Source organism: Antechinus flavipes, chromosome 2 (assembly GCF_016432865.1).
Source record: "Antechinus flavipes isolate AdamAnt ecotype Samford, QLD, Australia chromosome 2, AdamAnt_v2, whole genome shotgun sequence".
Lineage (NCBI taxonomy): Eukaryota > Metazoa > Chordata > Mammalia > Dasyuromorphia > Dasyuridae > Antechinus > Antechinus flavipes.
The window spans coordinates 158,690,416-158,712,385 of record NC_067399.1 but is presented as its reverse complement, the minus strand read 5'-3'; the positions used below and the strand labels follow the sequence as shown (position 1 = coordinate 158,712,385).

Below are 21,970 nucleotides of genomic sequence, written 5' to 3'. Positions count from 1 at the left end.
CTTTTTCTCCTAGGCAAAAAGTCTTCCTTAAAAAAATTCTCACTCTCCAAAAAATCCTATAAACTAGTTCTAATCCACTACTTTTCTTTACAAAGATAACGATCAAGGTCAGATTTTTTTTTCAAAAAATGAAAGCAAATGTCTTATATTAAATAAAATATCTTTATTGTTTAATAGTTATTATTAAACTTTAAAAATTTGATGAAAAATTAAGTTTTTATAAATATTTATTAAAGAAAAAGTGGTACATATTATATGTAACTCAATACCAGGCAATATCAACTCAAAAATTAACATTAAAACTGAAAAATGCCTGGCTTTTTGTTGCAAAATTAATTGGCTACAAAAATATTTATCCTGCTAATACCTGAATACTCCATTTCTAAGGTGATTGTTTAATTAGGCATTTATCTATTCATTCACTAGAAACATACATAGAATATGTACAGTGCTATGGGAGGGACACAGAGGAGAATGAAACATGATTTCTGCCCTTTTATGGAATCTTCAATCAAACTAAAAAGGTAAAACATACACAAATAACTAAAAAAAGTTATAAAGTAAGAGTGAAATAGTAGAAATAAAAATGTTATGTTGGGTCGTAAGAAGGAAAGATTATTTTCTATTGAGAAAGATAAGGCAGCTTCATATCATGGTCAAACCCACAAAAATTAATACTTAATATGAACTCTATTTGGACTATATGACATCTGCTATTCCACAAAATCTATAACAATTCTCAGATAAACATAATAAATTTAGAAAACACATCTCAGGTAAGTTTATTTCATGTTATCATTCTTGTATCATAGGACAAGATCTTTGAAGCAGCTATTCCCGCAGGATAAAAGGGAAGGTTTCACTGACAAGTGTCAGATAAACAAAATGTAGCAAAATCTATAGGCATTTACCTTATCCTTGACTGGTTTTCCCTCGATGTCTATTTTTTGTAAATTTCCACACTTTTCTCTAGATTCCCAGAAAGACAAGGTAAATGGTTTCCTCAATCATGCCCCAGGGAACACACATGGCAGGACATGCCCCTGTACCATCTTCTCCAGTGAGCAAAGTTATAGAAAGAAAAAAAAATGAATGAAAAGCATTTAATAAGCATTTACTATACACCAAAGTTAGGAATACAAATACAAAAGTATAACAATACCTGCCTTGAAAGAGCTTAAATTTTAGTGGAGAAAACATATATGGGAATCAAAAGATTGTTAGCAATAACTAACAGTAGAGCAGTCTATTGGTGCACCCTTTCCAGAGATAATAGTTCTGCTGATTGGATTACAGCTCTTAGAGGAAGAAGTTGAGTGTGAGAGGATAGAGTACAGAGACAGGATCAAAATGGACCAGAATCAAGTGGTTCATTTTTTTCCCAGACCAGTGATCTGGTTCAATGGTGGAACAAAAGTAGGTATGGCAGAACTGAAAAAGACCAGAATGAAGATAAAAATGTACTGGCCTAAAAAAAGAGACAGAATGGCTGCCCTCAAAAATTGTCTCTAGTAATCAGGTTGGAAGGTAGAACAAGGAGGAACAAGGCATAACATACTATCCAAGGTCCCTTCAAGGTTTGAAATATTGTGATTCTAATGTGCCTGTTGAATTAGACAGTGTAAAGGGTTATGTTTGAAAAATGTATATCACTCTGGACCTAGAGTCAGGAAACTTGAGTTCAAATCCAGCCTCATACCCTTATTGGCTCTGTGGCTCTGAGCAAATAATTTAATTTCTGTCTGCCTCAGTTTCCCTATCTATAAAATATAGGTAATAAGACATTCACCTCCCATGGTCATTATAAAGATAAAATAAGATAATATTTGTAAACTCTTTGCAAACCTTAAAGCACTATATAGATGTTAATGTTATTACTCTATGCATAGAAATATTAACAAATATAGCTGAACAATGATGATAAGTGTACCTCTAGGGACATAGGGGATGGCTTGAAAAGAAGATATGGGCAGAAAAACTCAGTCTTCTCTCTGAAGTGGTGCCAGATCTCTGCTCTAAAACTACTAAAAATTATGATACAGCAGCAAGAATGCTTATGAGCCAGCATTCTTGGAAGTTCAAATCATGTCTTTATCTCTTCCCACCTATGTGATTTTAGGTAAGTTATTTAATCTGGTTTCAGTTGACTTATTTGTAAAATGAGAGAGATGGACTAAATTAGTTCTATGGTTGTAAAAACAAATTTCTAGGATTTTATAGTTGTATAATTACTTCCCAGGAAATTAATTTGGCTGCAGAAATTTTGTCTGCTACAAAGATTCACTTCAAATAAATTGTTATTAAAGGCCTGTTAAGGAATATGAAAGGAAAAATTTATAAAGGTCCTGCCCTCAAAGAGCTTACATGCTACTGAGGGATACAACACATACATAGATAAATAAATAAAAGATAATTTGGGGAGGGAAAGAACACTTAGAAACTGGACTTCGGGGCAGGTGGCAACACCAGGAAAAGATTTGGAGGATCCTTAGAGGGAGACAGCCCCAGAGAAAGAAAGGTCAGAATGCCCAGAATAAAGATATCTCACTGCTGCAAAGCACCTCCAAGGCCATGGAATGCTGACCTATATCTGAAACAGAATTTCCTCTGCAAAAAATCTTTAACAATGAGTCATCTAGCCTTTGCTAGAAGACCTACAGTTTGGGAAAGTGTTAGTTACACCAGTTTGGCTAGATCAGCCTCTATGTTTGGGGAAGGGAACAGACTTTGTGTTATGATTCTTTGAATCCCTTTCCCAAGAAATTTATGTGAGATGTCAACATTTCTTTGAGATGTTGGTAGTTTTATGTTTTCTTCCATGTAACTGTTACAGTGTACTGTCTGCTACAGTAGCCAAAAGTAAAAACACTCTAGAATGGAAAGTATTTGTGTCCATTAAAATACGAAGGAAATGCCAAGATGGTACAAATAAAATAAACGTGAACTTCCCCATAATTCCCTGACAAATTTATTTCAGCCTCTTGGAAAAGGCCAGAATTATGGGGATTATTCATTAAACACTGTGCAAAAGGAAAAATGGTTTCGTTTTGGAAGCATGATTATTTTTTCTCCTCTTGAAACAGGAGGATTTATTCAAAAAATCTCTTGGAAAATGAGTAACTATTATAGTAATAATAATAGCCAGCATTTACATAGCACTTTACATTTTCAAAGTATTCTTACAAATGGGATCTCATTTGATCTTCACAACAATCCTAAAAGGTAGATACTATATTTTTGCCACTTTTTACAAATGAGGAAACTGAAGCAGACAGAACTTAAAAGACTTGCCTAGAGTTACATAGCCAGTAAGTGTATGGGACTGAATTTGAATTCAGGTATTCTTGACTTCAAATCCAAGATTCCAAATTTAAAATGAAAACAAACTGAACTGAGCAGATGGATGACAATCACAATTAAAATAAAATGTATGAAATGAATTCTAGAAATAAAAGAGAAAGATCCAAGATAACACTTGGACTGTTGCTGATTCCTAGAATTGTTAGAAGTCAAAGGTAACATAACATAACTAACATATTGAATAAAAATGTGACTTTTTTTAATGTGCACCATCAGAAATAATAACTAATGAAAACTAGGCCATATCTGGAATAAACTCTCTTTTCACTGCTGACTCTTAGACATTTTTTTTTTTTTTTGCTGAGGCAATTGGGTTAAATGACTTGCCCACAGCTAGGAAGTATTAAGTGTCTGAGGTCACATTTGAACTCAGGTCGTCCTGACTTCAGGGCTGGCACTCTATCCACTGCACTACCTCACTGCCCCACCTTTTAAAGCTCAACTCAAAAGCTAACGGATACTTCATGTTTTTCCTGATCTGTCCAGCTATTAAAATCTCCCCAATAACTTAGCACATATTTTGTAGTTATATTTATTTTGTTTTCCCTGATAAAAAGTATACTCCTTAAGAGGAAAGACTATTTAATTTCTTATCTTGAATACCTGAAACAGCACATATTTAGTAGAGAGAGTGGAAGAATGTAGAGTTGGACTTGTGATTTGATATAGCTCTAGTCTCCTCCCACGAAAAAAAAAATTCTCAATCAATAAACATGTATTAAGCACTATTCCAGGCACTGTGCTAAGAATGGTAAACAAGAGGTAAAAGAAAGTCTCCATCCTCAAGAAGTATGAAATCTATGGGGAGACAATATGTAAACCAATATATACAAAACAATCAACAGAGGAAAGGCACTATAGTTGAGAGGAGGTAGGAAAGGTTTCCCTTAAAGATGGGATTTTAGCTGGGACTTTAAAAATAGAAGGAAGTCAATAGGTGTTGTTGAGGAAGGAGAGCATTATAGATATGGGGGACAGTCAGAGCAAGAGATGAAGTATCTTGTTTGGGGAACAGCCAGGAAACTAATGACATTGGATAAAAGAGTGCATGTTGGATAGTAATTTGTAAAAAGTCTGAAAAAAGTATGATGGGTCTAAGTTATGATGGACTTTGAATGTCATACAGAGCATTTATATTTGGTCTGGGAGACAATAAGAAGCCATTGGAGTTTATTGAGGAGGGAGTGACATGATCAGCCCTGTGCTTTAGGAAAATCATTTGATGGCTAAATGAAGTAAAGAGACTTGAGGCAGACAGACCCACAAATGAACTATTGCAATAGTTTAGGAGCAAAGTGATGAGAGACTGCACTAGAGTGGTGACAGTTTCATAAGAGAGAAGGGGATATTCAAGAATTCAAGAATTTTTGAAAAGTGAAATCAACAAAACTTGTCGATACATTTGATATTGTGGTTAAGAGGTAGAGAGGACTAAAAGATAACTCATAAACTGTAAACCTGAGGGACTAGGTAGCTAATCTTGCCCACTGTAGCAATCAGAAAGTAGTAGAGGGGAAGGATTAGGAGGAAAGATAATGAATCTCTTTTGGACATGTTGAGTTTAAGAGGCCTACTGGAAATCCAGTTTGAGCTATTGAAAGACAATTATCTTTAACTGAAGGCCAGCAGAGAAATTGGGCAGAATAGGTAGATTTGAGAATTGTCAACATGGAGATGGTAATTAAATCCATGTAACTGACATGGGGGTCTAGGACAGACCACTGAAGGTCAACTATGGTTAGAAGGTATGAGCTGAATGAGGATCCAGCAAAGGAGACTGAGGAAAATATCAGATAGATAGGAAGAGGAGTGCCAGGAAAGACTGATGTCCTGAAAACCTAGAAAGAAGAGAGTATTTAGAAAGAGAGAGTGATCAACAGTACCAAAGACCACAAAGAGGTCAAAAAGAATGAGAATTGAGAAAAGGCCATTGAATTTGACAACTAAGAGATGATAACTTTTGGAGAGAGCAGTTTCAGTGGAATGATGAAGTTGAAAGCCAGATTATAAGGGGTGAAAAAAGAGAGTGGGAGGAGAGAAAATGAATACACTGATTATAAATGATTATAGTCTCTTCAAGGAATTTAACTATAAAGGACAGAAGAAATATAAGACAATAATTAATGGGGATGAAAGGATCAAGTGAAAGTTTTTTCAGGATGGGGGAGACATGGATGTGTTTGTAGGCAGTAGGGAAGGAGCCATTAGACCAGGCCAAGAGAAAATAAATGATAGAATGGAAATGACAGAGGAGATATCTTCTTTGGTGGAGGAAATGGGATAAGTTGAACAGGTAAAGAAAGGTTGGTCTTGGTAAGGAGTAAGATCATTTCCTCATGTGACATGGGATGAAATAGGAAATTGTTACAGAAGGCATCTGAATGATAAAAGATGAGGAAGAAGAGAGGAGCTTTTAGCGAATGTCCTCAATTTTTTTCTACAAAATATGAGGCAAGGATCTCAGCTGAATGGGTTTAATTAGGGGAACCCATAGGAGGTTTGAAAACAGATAAAAAGTTTTAGAAGTGCCTCTATGGAGAATGGAATAGTGAGTTGACAAGAGCTGTGTAGCACCAGTAAGGATCCAATTGAGGTTATATAGCATAAATTTATGGATGAATCAATTCAACAAGAGATCAAGAAGGGGAAAAGGAGAAAATAGTAGTACAGTGGAAATGGGAGAGAAATAAGAAATTTCTCCTACCAATTAGCAATCTTAGAGCCTCAGGCACTTAGATTTAGTAATTAGCCTACAATTGCATCGTTATCATTTGGCAGAGACAGAATATGAACTTGGGTCTTCCTGGTTACAAGGCTGTCTGTCCATTATGCCATGTTGTTTCTTAGATGTTCCTAAGTGCTAGGAACTGACAGCTAATTAATGTTGCCTTGCTTGAAATGTATCTCTATAATAGATCCTCAATTGCCAGTTTTTACTTAACCTATCTGTCTCAAGTCCCTCTTTCTTTTTCAAAGTTGTCCCATTTGACAATCTTACCTCTCAATAACTATGTATAACTTTTATTGAAGTCCTTCTGTTCATTTAAATTAAACCAGCACTTATTAATAGTTTATTATTAATGTCTAAGGCATTCGTAAAAGAAATAGAGAATTTTTTAAAGGTACTTGTTAAAGGGAAGTTTCATGGTGTTGTAGAATGATGTCTATCACTTCCCATATATTTAGGAAAAATAGTCAAAGAAAATATTGACATTTCACATATGATTCTTTCTGTGATTTTTTCCAGTGGAGTTATTCCTTTCCAACATGTAAACAGCATCATTCTCATACTTGGTTCTTCCCTACAAATTTTTCAAGACCAATAATTACAAAGAGGAAATTTGTGCTGTATTTTTATTGATATTTTTAAAGATTTAAGATATCAAAAATAAAATAAATAGGAAAAGGGGAAAACTGATCCTTTAAAAAAAATCATAGGATCATAGATTTGGATCTGGAAGGAATGTTAGATACCAACAAGTCCCAGAAGCATAGAATACCTCAGAATCAGAGGATATAAAAGAACATTTAGTTCAGTCTTTATCTGAACAAGAATTCTTTCTAAAATGTATGCAACAAGTTTCCATCCAGCCATTGTTTAAAGACCTTTCCAATGAATGGAGACCAACTCACTACTTTCCCAAGGTAGAAACTTTCTACTTATGAGTAACTTTTCTTTTGCTCTTTTCCTAACAGCAACTTTAACTTTGTCTCTTTGCAAGATCCACCCATTGCTCCCACTTTTGCCTTTGGGGGCCAAATAGAACAAGTCAGTATCTTTCTCATTCACTTTGTCTTCCTGGCTGCTGAATTTCATTTCCAAGCACTTTTCATTCTTCTTGGGCTGATTTCCCCTGCAAAATATGTGTCCATAGGATTCTACTTTTGTCCTAATGAGCCAAAAATGTTTTTTCACCTTTGTGTATATAATCATAAGAGGTTATCTAATCTAACTCTTTTACTTCATACATGAGATAATTGACCCCTTCATTTTTTTCACATGAGACCTAGAGAAATTAGGGAACTTATTAGAGGTCACACTGAGAGTGAATGACAATGTCTATATTTATACCTAAATCCCCTGACTTCAAATTCAGTATTTTTCCCACCACACTCTAGTTTGGGTATGATTTTTAAAACTGATTTAAGTATGCACTATTCAATTAAAAAGCCTCAGTATTTTAAGGATCTGGGATTTTTTGTCCAGTGTCCTTAAACCCTTCCCCATAATAGATCACTATCTTTCTATGACAGCTCTAATATACTAGATAGCTATTTACTGAATGTCTCTGAACTGCTACATATTTTATACTCCAGTACAATGACTGAGAGATAAGGACCTTATCCTCAAAGAGCTTAAAATAAAAAAGAAAAAATATTTTATTCTAAAGGGTGTTTTGTACTTGACCCAGGCATTACTCTGTGATTTCATCCTTCTTGAAAATAATAACCACTGACATTTACAAAGGGTGTTCTGAATGTCTTAGCATAAATGTGTTAAGACATCTGGGATACCCTGTATAATCCTTGAAAGTTTGCAAGGAACCACATTATCTCACTCAATTGACCTGATGAGGTAGGAACTTCACTATTATTAGCCTCCTTTTACATGTGGGGAAACTAAGGCTCATGGATGTAAATTATTTATCCATGGTAAGTATTAGAAGCATTATTAGAAACCCTGTCATCCAGCCCATTTTCTGTTATATCCTACTTCTTTCTCAAATCCTTTTACCAGTGATATATGATCATGAATAAGAAAAGAAGTCAGGTAAAATTAGCGACAGAAAATACCTCTCTTATCTACATAGCAAATGGAAGTATCCATTAATGGAAAGGCATTAACCTAATTATTCATTTATGTTTCTATTTCAGCTGTGTCTTTCACATTATTAGAATTCAAAAAGCCTGCGCTGGCTCTGGTCTCATGAACTATCAGAGTAATCAGGAACATTGACCCAGTTTTTGCACCACAGTGTGCATTACAACCCAGGATAGGTGGAAGAATTGAGGCGGGGATGATGAAGAAAAAAGGCTTTCTGGTTCATTATTCCCTTTCTCAAGTCTATATAGTTCACCGCTGATTTAGTTCACAATAAGGAATCTGGATCTGAAATGCCTGTTATAAACAACAACCTCATTTGCATTTCCATAGACTTTTAAGATTTACAAAACACTATGGTCACAATTATCATTTTACATATTTTAGTACACAAATTTAATACACCATTTTAAAAATCAGAATAGTGTGGCTCAGAGAGAATAAGTGACTTGTTCCTAGTCAAATAGTAAGATCAAAAACAGGATAGAAATCCTTGCATCCTGGTGCTAGATCCAATACTTTTGTTAGAAAATGTGAGCACCTTGAGAAAAGGGATTGATATCTTCTTTGAACTGTTGTCCTTGTTACCTAATACCATGCTTGGACATAGCATTTGATAAATAAAATGCCTGTTAGTTGACTACAAAATTCTGCTGTAGCCTGTAAGAAGTTGACATTTGCCATTCCCTTTTCACTTATTTCCAGGTACACTCAGATACCAGGATCAGAATACTCCTAAAAGCAATTGTTCATTTGTCCAATACCCTGTGGGTTAACCTACAATTTGAAAAGAACTCTAACAAGGGAGTGATGGTAGTTTCCCCTAGAAATTACATAAAAGCAGTAGCATTATGGGAATATCCTCTTCCTGCTCAGTGAAGGTAGCCAGCAGAGAAAATGTATGTAGAAGTCACAGAATTGGAAGTACCCTTATTGATTTTAACCAACACTCTCATTTTAAAACTTTATCTTTCTTTGAAACCCTAGTGCTTGACACAGTGTCTGACCCATAGTAAACACTTCAGAAATACTTATTGACTGACACCCAGTGAGATAAAGTGACCAAGCTCACACAATTAATTAATGACAAAGTCAGACCCAAAACACCTGTCTCCTGAATCTCAATCCAATCAGTGTTCTTTCAATTAAACAATTCAAATTACCCAGCTCTGCCAGAAACTTTCACAAAATGGCCTGCTCTGCCAAATAGAAATCAAATTAAAAGCTTCCCCTTCCCAATGAATATTTATAGGGTTGACATATATGGATTATATATCTAGTCCCCAGCCACTAGAGTCTTTTTCCTGTGTTTCATCATGGCATAGAAATAATGGTGTTTGCTGTGTCTACAGAGTATAAGCTCTATATGTCATGGGCACATAGCTTAAAGGGCATTTGGGAGGACCAGATTGACTTAGACAATGTTATGCAGACTTCAAACAGAATTATTCTGACTCCAAACCAATAGTATCAAGCTACAAAGATTTTTGAGAACATGTCCATACCTGTCATCCAGTGGCTAAGTTCTGAGAGATCTATCACTCAAAAACAAACAGAATCTCCAGAGGATGTTCTCTTCTTTATTTTTTAAAAGAATTCATAAGGACTGCTTACTCAGGCTAGGATAAGTTGCTATCTGCACAATAAAGGGAGTGCCCATGGTTGGTTGTTGTCCTTCATTCTCGAAGAGGATTAAAATGATATCACTATGTTAAAGTTGAGTTGCAATGTGTGTAATTCACTGGCTGATCAGACTGTTGTGAGCTCAGATTGCTCTGCCACAAGTCAAACACAAATAATCCCTATTAAAGGAAGAACTTATATCAAAGAAATCACAGGTCTTCTCAGTTCTCTTCTTTTTTCTATAAACCTTCTCTGACCATGCTAGGTCCTTTCCTGAAGTCTTAGACCAAGTATAGTCTGTACCATTGAATTTAGTATTTAGCTCTCTAATCTTGTGTAGTTTACTGATTGTGTTTATCACTCATGTATCTCCAGCTAAATTTTTTTTAATATCTAATAGATTTTCTTTCAGATTGCAGAGAGTTTGTTTTAATTCAAGTTTTATTTTCAGTTCCATATTCTCTCCCTTTTCATTACCCCTCCCCTATCCATTCAAAATGTAAGAGAGTTATGGATTGATTAGGTCTGGTGAAAATGTTCCACATGTTTTTAATTATATTTAAATTCAAAGATTGTGTCTCATCTGTTAGTCTCATATAACTTTTTCCTCCCTCCCTCTCTCTCTCTCTCTCAAAGGTTGTGGCTCTGTCTTCTTGGTGTCTCCTGAGAGATTCAACTTACTATACACTGTCTGTCATTGCCCTCATTGTGGTAAGTGTTGGAATTTTATCATTAGTAACTACTTGGGGCCAGCTAGGATACCCAGTGGACTGAGTGCTGGGTTTATAATGAGGGAGATTTGAATTCAAACTCTGACTCAGACACATACTAGATGTGTGACTTGAGTAAGGCACTTCACCTCTGTCAAAGTCAGTTTCCTTGGAGAAAGAAATGGCAAATCACTCCAGTATGTTTTACCAAGAAACCCCCAAATGGGGTTACAAAGATTCAGAAATGACTGAAATAACTGAACATCACTACCATCTCGGTTCCCTCATTTATAAAATGGAGATAATAGCACCTACTTCTCCAGATTATTATGAGGATCAAATATGATAACAAGTGTAAAGCACTTTGCTAACTTAAAAACAAAATAAATGATAGCTATTATCTTTATTGTTATTTTGTCCCATTTTACCATGAATCTTTAGATGTCGTGACCATTTTCCAGAAGAGTGACATTTAAAAATACAGCTAAATCCAATTCTCTTCAGTCAGTTCTGGAATTATCTCAGTGTTTAGAAATTATGTAGCCAATCTGCCAGAGACCAGGATTATAGGGAAAGTTTAAGAACACTGGCTAGAAACTCTGGAGCTAGAAGAAACTTTAGCAGCCAACTGGTCCAGTTTAATTTTATTCAATTTGACTCAATAAATATTTTTTAAGCTCCCACTACATGCAGGGTACCATGTTGCGCACTGAGTATTCAAGATAAAAGTAAAACAGTCACTTGTCTTCAAGGAATTTACATTCTACTGAGGAGAAGAAAGTGGGAGCAGGGGAAGATACAACATGTTACCAATAAATACAATGTATATACATACTAATACCAAATAATATTAACAGGTAGCAAGAACTAATAGCTGGGGAAATCAAAAAAGGCTTCTTGAAAGAGAGTACCCAGAGCTATGCTTTGAAAGAAATAAATGGGGGCAACTAGTTGGTGCAGTAGGTAAAGCATCAGCCCTGAAGTCAGGAGGACTTGAATGAAAATCTGGCCTCAGACAGTTAACATGTTCTAGCTGTGTGAGCCTGGGCAAGTCACTTAACCCCAAATGCCCCAGGAAAAAAAAAAAAAAAAAAACTTAAGGATTCCAAGAAGTGGAAGTGAGGAAGAATGACTTTCAGAAACAGCTGAAAGACTGATTTATCTTGTAGGAGGAGTTAGCAGTCCAGTCTTTTGCCCTAATGCAAAAAATGTCTTCTATAATATTCATGAGATGTATGCAACCAACCAGTCTCTCCTTAAACACTTCAATGTGTTTAAAACTCATTACCTTATGAGGAAAAAAAAAAAAAAAAAGCACTGTGATAATGCTGAACTAGTAGTATGTTGGGCTCTTAAGTGAGTTAATCTAAGGACACTGGTAAAACACGTTTCACTAAGTTTTAACTTGGAGGCTTAATCTCTTACAATTCCTTGAGTGATAAGGAAAAATGGCCTTGATATAATGGGCATGGGAGGAGGAGGCATGTTTTCCCATTTCTTTAAAAAGGGAAAACAATCCTGGAAGACTCTTCTGTTTATTTTACTCTTAGAGTTCTTAAATACCATTTCAGAAAAGCTTTCTCCTGTGTTGTAAATTCACTCTGATTACTATGGATTATGGTTTTCTGTCTTTAGGGTATTTTAGTATGATTTTGGAAATTACATTTTAAAATATATATGGGCAGAGGATTTTTACAGCCAAATACAAATACTTTTTCTGTTGAATTTTAAAAGGAGAAAATGCCTGCAGTTTGTAAATGCAAACAAGTGGAAGGAAGAAGTCTAGCAGGTCAAGTTTTTCCTGGGAACATCTAGTCTTATTCTCCCTCACTGTCTTTCAATGACAAATTTGACTGAATTTGGTTTTTTCCTATTCTCAGCATGGACACCTTCTGGAATGCAAGTGAAATAATTTGTTTTCTTGTCTGTTTTATCTAAGCAGCTTCAAGGTAAAAGGAATGCAATTGCTAGTTACAATTTATGAAGTAGGGAGGGAGCAGATTCTAGATTTTTCTCAGATATACTTAAAGCAAATGTTCCATAGCCACTAACCTGTGACCATTTTTAGACCTTTCAGACTAGACTGTGTGTTTACAAAGCAATTCTCAATATGATTAGATATTTTTAAGAGTAGGAGAGACTATTATTCTAAGGAATTAGGAGCAATCACTTTGAGTATTTTCAGCTTGGTTCTGTCCCTTTTAAGAAGTCTTATGATAAAATGAAAGATTCTTTCACTCTTAAAGGAGAAACTCTAAGAGCATAATTTAGGAATAGCTAGAGTACATTTACGTTAAGTGAATCACTTTTAAAAGGCTTCTCGGATTATTCACAAAATAAAGGAAAAGAAGAAGAAAAATGCAGAGATTTCTAATTAGAGTTTACTAGAGAAATAGCTTAGACAAAGAAAAATTAGAAATTTAATTTGTATTGTAAATAGGAAAGAGATATGAAGGTACCAGTAATCCAAAATGTGAATACAAATTGAAACAGACAATCCCAGAAGCCTAAAGATGAGAGAAAGATTAAGAGCAACAGTTTTAGTAACAGTTAATTTAATGATTAGGAGATCAATTTGTGCTTAGATTTTTTTTAAACTTTTGTTACAACTGGGGTATTTTGCAGTTTATTAATAGAAAGTATATGTAATAAGTGTATATGAGGCTATATAAATAGTTAAGATAGATATGAAAAAGATATGTATATGTATGTATGTATGTATATACCATTATATCTGAAAACTTATGGTAAAGTGGGGCAAAATAAAAATAAAAATAATTTTATATATGCATGTATATGTATAATTGTGTATGTATATGTATATTCATATACACACACACACACACACATACAGATATAGAGAGTCAACAGGAAAACAATATACAATATAAATGAAGAAAACATAAAAATCTAACAGAATTCAAATCAACTACAGTGACCAATGGTTCCAGATGTTTGATCATTTCAAACACAATGCCTCCTTTTCTATTAAGAAGTGATAAGCTATAAACATGAAATGTTGTATGATCCTATCTTCTGTCAGTAGCAATTGCTATATCAGATATTTTTATTTAGGTTTTTATTGTTGCTTATTTTTTTAAGGGAAGATACTAGACAAAGGAGTTATTGAGAAGTGCTTGGTGGAGTCAAAACAAAATGCTTTAAAAGTTATTTTTAATTGATTTTAAAATAGATTAATATGTTGGAATAATAAGCCCTTACTTTTCTCTTCTACTTCTAAATTGGATCTAACCACTGGGACTATATTACTCTGTAGATATACTCTATAGATCCTTCCTGTCTGAGCTTCTTTGCCCATCCTCAAATTAACCACTGTCACATGATTGATCTACCTTTACTCTAGGCTGGTATTTTATATTTACTGGATTTTTGCCTCTCCCAATTTCTTTACCTTCTCTGGTTTTTCTGATGCCCAAGGACTCCTTGAGGTAAAAACCACAGGAATTCCTTTTTGGCCTGCTTCCCTCCAACCTACTTTTCCCTAAAATAGACCTCCTTCTAAGGTGCTTTAAAGGGGGATTTTATGCAAAGCTCTGCAGTATTTTTTTTTCTGAACAGACTTCTAAAATTTGCTTCTTTAGTTCTCAATTAAGGTACAGTTAGATTATTGCCCAGGCAAATCCTTTCTTCCTAGCTCTTACCCTTCGGGCATTATCTTTAGCTAACCTGATCCTCTATATTCATAGACTATGAAATATGAACACCCCCACCACAAGCCTTACCCAATTCCCTGCCAAAAGGACTCTCCTCTGCATTTGGTGAATTGATCTCTCTCCCACCCCAAATGGAAGCTTTATCCCCTCTGTATTACAGATTGACCCACTACCACCACTACCATTAAACTCAACTGGGTTTTTTTTGTTTGTTTTTTTTTTTTTTTTTGCATATTGTACCGCCAGTATGTCTCTGTACAGCCTAATTTACTGAAATGTGACTATAATTTGCATAATCATAATTTACATAAACTCAAATCCTTCATTGCATAGTCAGTCTAACAGCTGGAAAAAAAATTCTCCTTTTTTCCCCTTTTGCTCTTACTGCTAGATAAAGGGACATTATGAACGCTAAGATGCAGGAAATTGCCCACAGTAAATATGCTTATCAGGCAGTCTCAGTTGGAATCAGTGGGCCAGCTCCAGATAACCTCATCTGAGAATAGGCTTGGCTGTCAAATATAAATAGCTGCTAACTACCACACTGGATCTGTACCATGTGAGCCCACAAACAGAATCTGTGACTGGCACTTATGAGCAATGGAAATCTACACAGTTCAGCAAATATTTATCAAATGCCTACTATGTGCAAGACCCTAGAACTATGTTCTGAAACTCTATAAATATCTTTTCTGTTTTTTAATTGGTTTGTGAAAGGATTGTTGAGCTATTCCTGAGCAGTTCAGGAATAGAAATGAAAGGGATTCTAGGAAATAGATAGGAAGAAATATGGTAGCTACCCTCCTTCCCATTGTTGTAGATGGTTTCTGACTAATCAGTAAGCATTTTTTTAAAAGGATACTCAAAGGTTATTAGTTAGTATATTTATTATATAGTTATTATATATATTATATAAGTTACCAAAGCTGCTAAAAAGGACATAGGTGATTCAGAGAGTAAAAAAACAAACACATAATAGTCTTGTTCCTTTTACTTGTATTTTTGGTGTTTTGCTTTTGTTTTCCTTTAAAAAAAAAAAAAAAACACCACACACAACACAACTACTCGTATACTTAAGCAATCTGTCTATTGTAAAAGAATGGGTGGGAAAGGAAAGAGAAGGGGAAAACAGGGGAGAAGGAAATAGGCTTTGATGTCTAGCACACTTCAAAAATGGGACGGGGAGCAAAGAGGGTGCTGCCTTTATTAAGGCATTTATTAAGAGCCTATTATGCGCCAGATCTTGTGCTAAACACTGGGGATACAAAGAAAAGCAAAAGTCATGCCCTGTTCTTAAGGAACTCACAGTCTAATGAAAAATATCTCCTTAGAAAATAATACCTGGTGAATATTCTCACATGTTTATTTTACATTGAGAATATCTTTACTGAAGTGAGTTATAAAAAATGGAATGACAACAGTTCAGGCCTGGAACTCACATCTCATCAGTACTTTCTGCCTATGGGGCCTCTCTCTCCCTCTGATTGGAGATTCCCAGGAACTTGCAGTTAAGTGTCCAGATCAGCCATCTCTTTCTTTTTCACAGCTGCATTCCTTTAGATTTACTCATGATGCTTAGAGCTCTCTATACCTCCAATGTTTTACCTCTCATACTTGATTTCCACCTTCCTTTTGTGCGTTGTCTTTTTTTGTTAGACTAAGTTCTTTGAGGCATTGACTATCTGTCCCCTTTCTTTGTATCCCTACACTTAGTATGGTGCCTGTTACATGCAAACATTAAATAAATATTACTATTCCCTTAAATGATTCTGCATGGCCCCAACTAAATTTACCTTTTATTATTGCTTGCTTTCCACCCCACCAAATCACTCCCTTGGTCTTTGATGCATTTCAGTTTGACCTTTGTCAAAGTAGTATTTCCAGGCTTACTTAAGTACAAGCTGAAAGGGATCTCATAGCTATCTCATATGAATTTAGATAGAGAACTTAAGCTGAAAGGGACTTCATAATCAGACATAGGAATTCTTTTTGATTGTGGTTTAACCTTGTTTGGCAAACTTTTGAAAGTTAATATTTTGACAATTTTATTTCAATGTAATTAGTTTTTATATAATTCTATGTCATTTATTTCATGTATTTAAAAAAATGATTCTGAGAATGGGTCCATAGCCATCACTGAACTTCCAAAAGAATCCATGACACAAAAAAAGTTTAAAATCCCTCTTCTAGAGGCATCCAGGTGGCATTTTGAATAGAGCACTAAAATTGAAATTGAGAAGATCTTTGTGTGACTTCTGCCTCAAACACTTAATAGCAATAAAATAACCCTGAGCAAGACAATTTTTCTCAGTCCCAATTTACTCATCTGTAAATAGGAAAAATAGGATTAATAATGCTACTTCCCTCAAAGAGTTTCTATGAGTATAAAATGAGATAATATATGTGTAATAATTATATAGTCATATAGTATAATATCTAATATATATTAGTCATGTAATATTATATACACATATAATAGGTGTAATGATTATCTGTTGTGTATAATATTTATTATAACATAATATACACATATAATTATATATTACATATAGTATATAGTTGCATATACAAATATAATTTCCATTATGTTTTATACACACACACACACACACACACACACACACACACACACACACGTTTCATTTATATATACCTTGCAAACATTAAAGTACTCTGTAAAAGTTAGCTATTATTACTCCATGAATTGAGGCCTAAAGGGATCAGGCAACTTTTGCTAAGTTCGGGTAGTAAATGGCAGAGCCAGGATTTTAAACTGAAATTCTCTGATTCTGGTTTTAACCCTTGTTACAATCTTCTAAACTACCTTTCAATAAAAAATAGCTCTCCCCTCTCTGTCCCTCCCAGTTGTTTCATCATACTGTTGCCTTTCATCCCTTCCATTCCTTATTTTATTACTCTTTCTGAGAGAGAAAAGAATCCCTAGAGGTCCTTTATAGTTTAAGGTTTGCCATTTTACAATCTGGCACCATGTTCCAATCCTGTCCCTTTCACCACCATAAGTTGGGGATATGTATCCCACTGTAGGCTAGGCATCCCTTAGCCTGTTTTATTCATTCAAGCTTTTTCACTTTGCAGATCTCTCATAAATCAGCTACATAAATATGAAGAGCTTATCATAGTCATTTATGCTAGGAATAATTCCTGTTTTAACAAACAACGAAAAAGATAAGTAAATAAGACAGCAGGGGTATTGGGTAGTCTTTTATTTTTTGAATGAGAAAAGTAAAAAATATTGTTACAAAATATCTATTTATAATGAATATTTTTTGGAACTCTTTTTTTGGGTAGTTCAGCAAATAGAGTCCTTTAGATAACCATTTAACTTAACTCTGATTATAAAATTATCTTAGTACCTTGGTGTTTTTCATCACCATCACTATTGCATTTATTATAGGAAGATCACCACTATCTCAACTTTTGCCTCTTATATAATCTTTGTTTTTTCCTAGTTTGCTTTGACAAAAGAATCCTACAATCCTCAAACTGATTCATGAAGCAGGAATCCTTATTTAAATTTAACTTCAGGGTAGAAGTTATCCATGCATAACTGTCTGGTCAACTGCCATGCTTTCTACTTCATGCCTTTGGAATCCTCTCCTCAAATGTAATCAGGAAGGCTGGAGTTAATTCATCTCTGTTCCCTCTTGTTAAATTCATTCTTGTTAATTTGGCTAGATAAAGGCCAACAGAAATGACTGACAAATAACAGAATTTACAAATAGTTCCATGCTACCTATGTGAGGATGCACTGGGGGGGATGTCCATTCGAAATTCTTTCCATTTGATAAATAGTATTTTCAAAGTTTCTATCTCTTAAAGAATCAGAATGACATTCATTTTTTCCCCCATCATTTTTGATAGCTTTAAATTTTGGCAGAACCTATGACTTTAAAGCACACTATAAAGACTCAGATTTTAAAATGTGACATCCTTTTCCTCCATATTTATATAAAATATCACCACAAGAGAACAAAATGCATAAGAAGTGACATGTCTATTTTTAAATAGTTTTCTATTTAAAGTGGTACCCTATTACCAAGGTAATTTTTTTACCTTCTGACTATATATAGAAAATGCTTTATCTTCTCCTCCTCCTCTTCTTCCTCTTTCTCCTCCTCCTCCTCTGGTAATTGGAGTTAAGTAACTTGCCAGGGTCATATAGCTATGAAGTGTTGTGTCTGAGACTAGAATTGAATTAGGGTCCTCCTGACTTCAAGGCTGGTGCTCTATCCACTGTGCCACCTAGCTTTCTTAACCTAGCTTCCTAGATTTCGGTTTTTTTTTTCCTTTATCCATCCAGAAAGTATCACTCTACCTAAAGTGGTATTCCTGGAGAGGACACTTCCTAAGAATTTTTGAGTTATGCATATCTGCCATGTTTGGAAGAAATGACATCTAGACTAAAAGATTGTGACTGCCACTCCATCCTCCATACTGCTGCCAAGGGTTATTTCTAAAATTGTCTGACTTTGGCTTATCCCTGCTCCAAAAATTCCCATGACCTTTATAACTTTTCTCCAACCTGCCTTTCCAGTGTTGTTATACTTATTACATAATCTTATAATTATTCCCTTTCATAAACTCTGCTTTTTCTTATAAGGGACATTCCAAATTCTACCTCTCAGAATTCTAATTTTCTTAACTCAGCTTAAACTACACCTGGTTCAGGATACCTTTCCTGATCTCCTTAGCCTCCCCTCAAAAATTATCTCATATTTATTTCATATGCATGTTATATACAAAATGTAGATATATATGAAATTAATATGTGTGTACATGTTTTTTCTTCACTATAGAATACCTTCCTTGATAGTAGGAGCTGTTCTTTTTTGTATCCTTAGTATGTGGCCTATAGCAGTTGTTCAATAAATATTTCCCAAAGGCCAAGAGTAAAATAGATTGCTCATTCCCAGGCTACTCCATTTTTCTAACCCCTTAGCAGAGTTCCCTGAAGGGTAAAGGACCACATATAGGAATGTTGGAAAAGGATAAAGGATATCACCTTTGTAGATGGCCAAAATAGATCCATACCTTTTTCTCTTTGCAGTACATTCTAGGGACAAGTGTAGATGACATAAAGACATAGAATATACAGTCAGAAGGGACCTGAGAGGTCATCTATTGCAACAATCTCATTGTAAGAATCAAGGAAAGCTTCAGGGAGATAGCATTTGAACTGTGCTTTAGAAAGATGGATGGGGATTAAAACAGTGAAGATGAGGAAGAAGGATATTTAGGACACAAGAAACCACATGAGCAGAAGCAGAAGAATATGAGATGTATTCCATGATTACAGAGTAGATCCAATATGTCAAGAGAATGATTTTGGAATATTTAATAAAGTTCCAATAATATGATGACTTCAGTAGATGGAAGGCCTCCCAGGCCTTCACAAGAAATGTGAACTTTATGGATGATAGAGAACCAATGAAAGTTTGGGAGCAGAAAAATGACATGAGAGAGCCATGTATAATGAAGATTCGATTTCAAATTGACAGGTATCAAACTTGAGACCCTCAGGCCTCAAGCAGCTGCAAAATTCCTGGATGCTGCCTAAACCAAATTTTGTATACATAATTGGTGGATATTTAACAAAAAAAATAAAAGTACAACACAACAGTGGTTTTCTAAGTCAGTATACCCACTACAGAAATCTGTTTCTTTTTGAGTTTGCCATCATTGATTTAAAAGACATATTAAAGAGGGTAGAGAACTCAGGCAAGAAAACCTATTAGGGAGCTTTTGCAATAATTAGATAGTAATGAAGAAGTCCAAGAGGATGGTGGACATGACAATAGAGAGGAAGGAACAGTTGTAAGAGGTATTGAGAGTTGGAATATTTAAGATTTTATCCCCTATGAATGATAGGAATACATTTATTTCTGATCGTGACTCCTTTATCTTCACAAAAATTCTGAGATAGAGAGAGGTAAAGTCATTTAGCTAATATCACTTAACAATTAGCAATGAGGAAGATATGTACTGTTTCCCTGTCTCTTAACTTAGGGTTCACTCCACTGAATTATAACTTCTTTTCTCCCAATCTTCTGGATGTTTAGAAAGGGAGGAACAACAAGATGGGCCAGATTCCAAGCTATTTTCCACCCATCTCTCTCTCTCTCTTTGTCCATCACACAGATCTCTAGTGAAGACCGGCTTCATTTAGAATGGGGACTTTCTATTCCAACTCTGCTAACTCAGACAAAGATACCTTTTGAGTCATCAGGACTATTCTTGCCTCATGACTGTTTATGTGTGAGAAATGAGATGTAAGAGACAACAACAGCAGTAAGATTTTTCTCTGGGAAGCTATATAAAAAGTGGTACCACTGGCAAAAATAAGGAGTTCCATATTGAAAACAGATTTAGAAGGAAAGATAATATTTCATTTTGAGCATTTTGACTTTATAGAAAAAATATGAGATGTAGAAATGATCTTTAGGAAGTTGGAGATAATGTTCTAGAGCTCAGAAGAGGAGACAGACATGTCTGTCTAAATGTACATTTTCTTTTTTTTTTCTTTTTTTTTGGCTTTTTTTTATTATAGCTTTTTATTTACAAGATATATGCATGGATAATTTTCAGCATTGACAATTGCCAAACCTTTTGTTCCAACTTTTTCCTTCCTTCCTCCCACCCCTTCTCCCAGATGGCAGGTTGATCAATACATGTTAAATATGTTAGAGTATAAGTTAAATACAATATATGTATATTGTCCATATAGTTATTTTGCTGTACAAAAAGAATCAGACTTTGAAATAGTGTACAATGAGCCTGTGAAAGAAATACAAAATGCAGGCAGACAAAAATAGAGGGATTTGGAATTCTATGTAATGGTTCATAGTCATTTCCCAGAGTTCTTTCGCTGGGTGTAGTTGGTTCAATTCATTACTGCTCTATTGGAACTGATTTGATTCATCTCATTGTTGAAGAGGGCCACATCCATCAGAATTGATCATCATATAGTATTATTGTTGAAGTGTATAATGATCTCCTGGTCCTGCTCATTTCACTCAGCATCAGTTCATGTAAGTCTCTCCAGGCCTTTCTGAAACCATCCTGTTGGTCATTTCTTACAGAATAATAATATTCCATAATATTCCTAGACCACGATTTATTCAGCCATTCTCCAATTGATGGGCATCCACTCAGTTTCCAGTTTCTGGCCACTACAAACAGGGCTGCCACATACATTTTGACACATACAGGTCCCTTTCCTTTCTTTAGTATCTCTTTGGGGTATAAGCCCAGTAGTAACACTGCTAGATCAAAGGGTATGCACAGTTTGATAACTTTTTGAGCATAGTTCCAAATCATTCTCCAGAATGGCTGGATGTATTCACAATTTCACCAACAATGCATCAGTGTCCCAGTTTTCCCACATCACCTCCAAAATTCCGCATTATCTTTCCCTGTCATTCTAGCCAATCTGACAGGTGTGTAGTAGTATCTCAGAGTTGTCTTAATTTGCATTTCTCTGATTAATAATGACTTGGAGCATCTTTTCATATGGCTAGAAATAGTTTCAATTTCTCTGAGAATTATCTGTGCATATCCTTTGACCAGTTATCAAGTGGAGAATGGCTTGACTTCTTATAAATTAGAGTCAATTCTCTATATATTTTGGAAATGAGGCTTTTATCAGAACCTTTGACTGTAAAAAATGTTTTCCCAGTTTATTGCTTCCCTTCTAATCTTGTCTACATTAAATTTGCTTGTACAAAAACTTTTCAATTCAATGACATTAAGTTAAAAACAAC

General features: G+C 34.9%; 1 protein-coding gene across 2 annotated transcripts in view; it reads left to right on the top strand.

The window, feature by feature from the left end:
* The window catches only part of SLC24A3 (solute carrier family 24 member 3), a 744,046-nt gene that overhangs the window by 614,562 nt on the left and 107,514 nt on the right, over positions 1-21,970 (top strand). For both annotated transcript variants that reach the window (XM_051975857.1, XM_051975856.1), the window contains exon 7: positions 10,442-10,516. In XM_051975857.1, the coding sequence (XP_051831817.1) occupies positions 10,442-10,516 (75 nt within the window). The remainder of the gene's footprint in view (positions 1-10,441; positions 10,517-21,970) is intronic.